The sequence below is a fragment of the Aptenodytes forsteri genome, unplaced genomic scaffold (genome assembly GCF_000699145.1).
Source record: "Aptenodytes forsteri isolate BGI_AS27 unplaced genomic scaffold, ASM69914v1 Scaffold888, whole genome shotgun sequence".
NCBI lineage: Eukaryota > Metazoa > Chordata > Aves > Sphenisciformes > Spheniscidae > Aptenodytes > Aptenodytes forsteri.
In genome coordinates, this window is record NW_008796057.1 from 45621 (window position 1) to 49532 (window position 3912).

The 3912-nt window shown below is 55.6% G+C and overlaps 1 protein-coding gene across 1 annotated transcript in view; it reads right to left on the reverse strand.

The window, feature by feature from the left end:
- Positions 1–63: 63 nt before the first annotated feature.
- The window catches only part of PLP1 (proteolipid protein 1), a 7308-nt gene continuing 3459 nt past the window's right edge, over positions 64–3912 (reverse strand). Inside the window, exons 4-7 of the mRNA XM_009286291.1 lie at positions 3023–3191; positions 2732–2805; positions 2556–2621; positions 64–2102 (exon numbers count right to left, since the gene is read on the reverse strand). Coding sequence (XP_009284566.1) covers positions 2031–2102; positions 2556–2621; positions 2732–2805; positions 3023–3191 — 381 coding nt within the window. The 3' untranslated portion in view covers positions 64–2030. The remainder of the gene's footprint in view (positions 2103–2555; positions 2622–2731; positions 2806–3022; positions 3192–3912) is intronic.

Here is a 3912-nt window from a genome sequence, read left to right on the forward strand (position 1 = left end):
TTTTTTTGGCCGGGGGGGGGGGAGGGAAAGCCAGCACAACAAATGGACAGACAGACTTATATCTTGTTCAGAATGTTCTTAATTTTAATTTATTTTCTTTAATTTTTATAAAATACGTCTTGTAAGATAAGTCTCTAAAAACTTGCTCCTTTTTATTGTTTGTTAACAAGTTGAAATTCTAGATCAGAAATGAAGGAAACACTTTCAGTTGATTAACTCTTTTTTTGTGTGTGTGTGCGTGCGTGTGTGTGTGTTTGGGGTTTTGGGGTCTGGGGACAAGGGTGGGAAGGAGGATCTGGTTATTTTTTGTTAAATGGATACCAAAAAAAACCCCAGCAAACCCCCAAGAGAGATAGCGTTGATGTGAATTTCCAGATCTTGACTGGTTTCTCCCCACCCTGCCATCCCTCCTGGCATCTCCCCCCTCCCCCAGCCCATGTGCGTTGGTAGCCTGGCCAACCTATTTCAGCATTCCTGGCGGCAAGGATCCTCCGAATGCTCTGCTCAGCAGATCTGCTCCTTTATCCTTGCCCCTGCTGAAACCAGCACTTAAAAAAAATATAATAATAATACAGACAAAAAAAAAATCCATGCAAGATGGAGCTACAGTCTGCCACTGAAAGTAGTTTCTTCAATAAATAAACACTAAGATTAGCATTAAGGAGAGGCAGAGAAGAGCAAAAAAAAATACCAGTTGGCAGGGAGGACTGGAAACAGCATTTTGGCAGGTCTGGCTGGACCCATGCTACCCAGCCAGAGGGCTTTCCTCCAGCTGCCATGGAGAGTGATCATGGGGGAGAGGTCGTCTCCACCGAACCCCTTGCCCTGCTGCCCCGCTCCATGAGAAAAGACTTAACTGGTACCAGAAAGGATCTAGTTTGCAGAGACGGGCTGTGTTTCTGCCCCATAACCCCCAAACCACTGCCTTTCCTTCCCTCCTCAACTCCTTCATGGGTTTCTGCTGGAAGCGAGATGCTGCCAGTCCCTCCCACCCTGGCAGACACAAGACAGTTGTCCTGACTTGCAGGAAACGCAGGGGGAAAAAAAGTGAGAGGAAGAGGGGGACGGAACGAGGGAAAGTTACGTTTGACATGGGTGAGAAACAAATCAAGCTCTCCGACGCAGCGGAGGTTAGAGAAGCAGACGTCACCCCAGAGAAGAGCACCATTGTGAAGGGACGAGAGCATGCGGTGAGCGCGGCGCTTGCAGGACGGGCGAAGGCACGCAGTCCAGAGGGTCATCCCCTGCCTACGGAGGGATGGCTCTGGCTTTACACTCCCGGGGCACGGTGCAGAGATGTCCCCTCTCTGTCAAACCTATCTGCCGCCTCTCTGCTGCCTGGAGGGTAAAGCCAAGAGTTCCCCTTGTCTACAGAGACACCAAACTCCTTCAGGCTTTAATAGGGGCAGCTGGGTTAGGGCTTTATCAGCATTGGGATCAGCACTCTCTTCTCCACAATGGGAAGATCCTTGCCCTGAACTCCCTTTGCTTTGGCTGCAGCAGGCAATTTGGGGTAAATTCATCTTTCTTTGCTAAGGGGAAAAAAAAAAATCCTTCTCTTATTCTCCATCCATGGGTGGTGACAGCAGGCAGCTCCAGGAGAGTCTCTAGCAATAGTACCAGGACTGGGCCAACTTCCTTTTCTCTCTAGGTAGCCTCTTGCTACTCATGGAGCAACCTACACGGATTTCCTCCTCCCAGGAGCATGAAGGCCTTTGCTCATCCCTAGGCAACATTGGGACACTGGAGTAAGTCCCTCTTCTTCTCTGGCTGGTTTTGATGGGCTTGGCCCTAGAGCGAACTGTTTACGGATGAGCAGAGAGAGAAAAGTGCATGAAGAGGTGTCCATTGGTGGGAAGCTCTCCTTCCTGGTCATGCTCAGCATGATGGATACAAGGGAGGAAGAGGAGGGGAGTCAGCAGCGAAGGCAAAGTTAACGCAGGAGACGTGGTGTCGGGTGGCTGCAGTGTTAAAGCCTTGGGGTTAGAGAAAAGAAGGGTGTTTGGTCTGACTGGGCTCCACTGTGTGAACTAGAACTTGGTGCCTCGGCCCATCAGCTTGAGGACGGCAAAGTTGTAGGTGGCAGCGATCATGAAGGTGAGCTGTGGGTGGGAAGAGAGTGAGCGAGGGGGGAGGAGGAGAAACGAAGTTCCCGCAGGCGAGGTAGGACTCCTTGCTGGTGTACGCCCGATGTGGCATCCCCCAGCCCAGCACCCCAACAGAGCAGTTGCCCCATGGAGCCACGTGGCCCCACTGCACCAGAAAGACACTGCAGTGTCTCGTCACTGGTGTAAAAAGGAGAGCTGGGGAAAGGCAGGGGACTCAGTGCACGGGCAGCAGGACCCTTCCCCGGTGGTCTCCTAAAGCCTCTCCAGATCCCCTCCAGCAGCCACCTCTACCTTCTTATGGCCTGAATTTGCCATCTGCGCTTATGTGCCAGAAAATGACACAAGCACAGGCTCTGTCATGTCCATGCCCACCACCTCTGTTGTCCTCTGCTCCTACATCCTCACCAGGTGGAGGAGAATGGCTGGGCAGGGGAAGCACCAACTCACCAGTGAGACCAGTGTGGCGGCCGCCCCCACAAAGGCTGCAATGAAGAGGTGGAAAGTCATCTGGAACTGCAAGGGAAGAGGGGGTGAGCTCCTGGGGTCCCACATGCCAGCTGGAGAGGCCAGTGCTGAGGCCACCCACTGAGGGGAGCACATGTGGGGTGATGGGAGGTGCTCACCTCGCTGGTCTTGCAGATGGAGAGCAGGTTGGAGCCGCACACCTTGCCAGGGAAAGCGTTCCAGGGCAGGACGCCTGGTGAGATGCAGAGAGCCAGGTGAGCCAGGCATGGCCGCCAGCCAGCTGCCTTGCTCAGCCTCCTGCAGTCACATGTGTCACGCACACCCTGGTGTTTTAGGGCTCTTCAGCACTTGCCCCTGCTTTATCCCAGCCTTATCCACCTGGACCCTCTCCTCCATTGCCTCTCCTCTGCCCTGAGCCCTGGCTCCTGGACAGCGAACCGGGTACTCACCGTACATCCTGGCATCTGCACACAGGGTGCCGATGCTGGCCGAGGTCTTGCTGGGGTTGGCAATGGACTGGCAGGTGGTCCAAGTGTTAAAGTAGATGTAGACAGGCACCGCGGAGCAGGCGAAGACCAGGAGCCAGATGATGGTCAGGATGTAGGTAATGCCCACAAACTGCAAGGGGCAGGACAAACCGGGGCAGAGCCATGGTTACCGAGTGGCCAGGAACAAGGACAAGGGAGCGCGAGGGTCCCTAGGCAGGAGAGGATGTGGGGCAGGCAGGGGACTGAGATGTTGCCTGCATCCAGCTCCACACTGCCCACCAAACCCGGCGTATCCCCAAGCAGCCAGCACGGAGCAACAGCCCGAGCCGGGCAACCCTGCAGCTCACGGGGCCAGCATCAGCCCCAGGCTCGTGGCCACCTATGCGTGCGTGGGGGTGACTGGCAGCAGCAGCAGGATGGCTGCCACATCCCGTATAGGGGGGGAAAAAACGTGGCCGTGGCCAAGCAGGGTTTGGCCTCTGCGGGAGGGCAGCTGCAAAACCTGCCTTGGTGTGCAAATGTGGCTTTCCTGCCCGCCCTCCGCGGTGCCACCCCGACTGGCCCCCAAGGGAACCGCAGCCATTCCCCTCCACTCCCCCAGGCCATGGGCTCCCCTTGCCAGCACTTTGTTATGGTCCCCAAGCACAGCGGAGAGGACAACCCCAGGGGCACCAGGTGCCAGAGAGCCTCGGGCTGCCAGCACCGATGGGGATGCTCATGGCTCTCCTCGCCGATGCTTAAACATGAAGTGGTTTCATTACATGTGGCCATTTGGGCTGCTTTGGTCTCCAGGGGCCACGGCAGGCCTGGGGGAGGGCGGCCGGGCTGCGCTTCCCTTTGGGATACCCCGA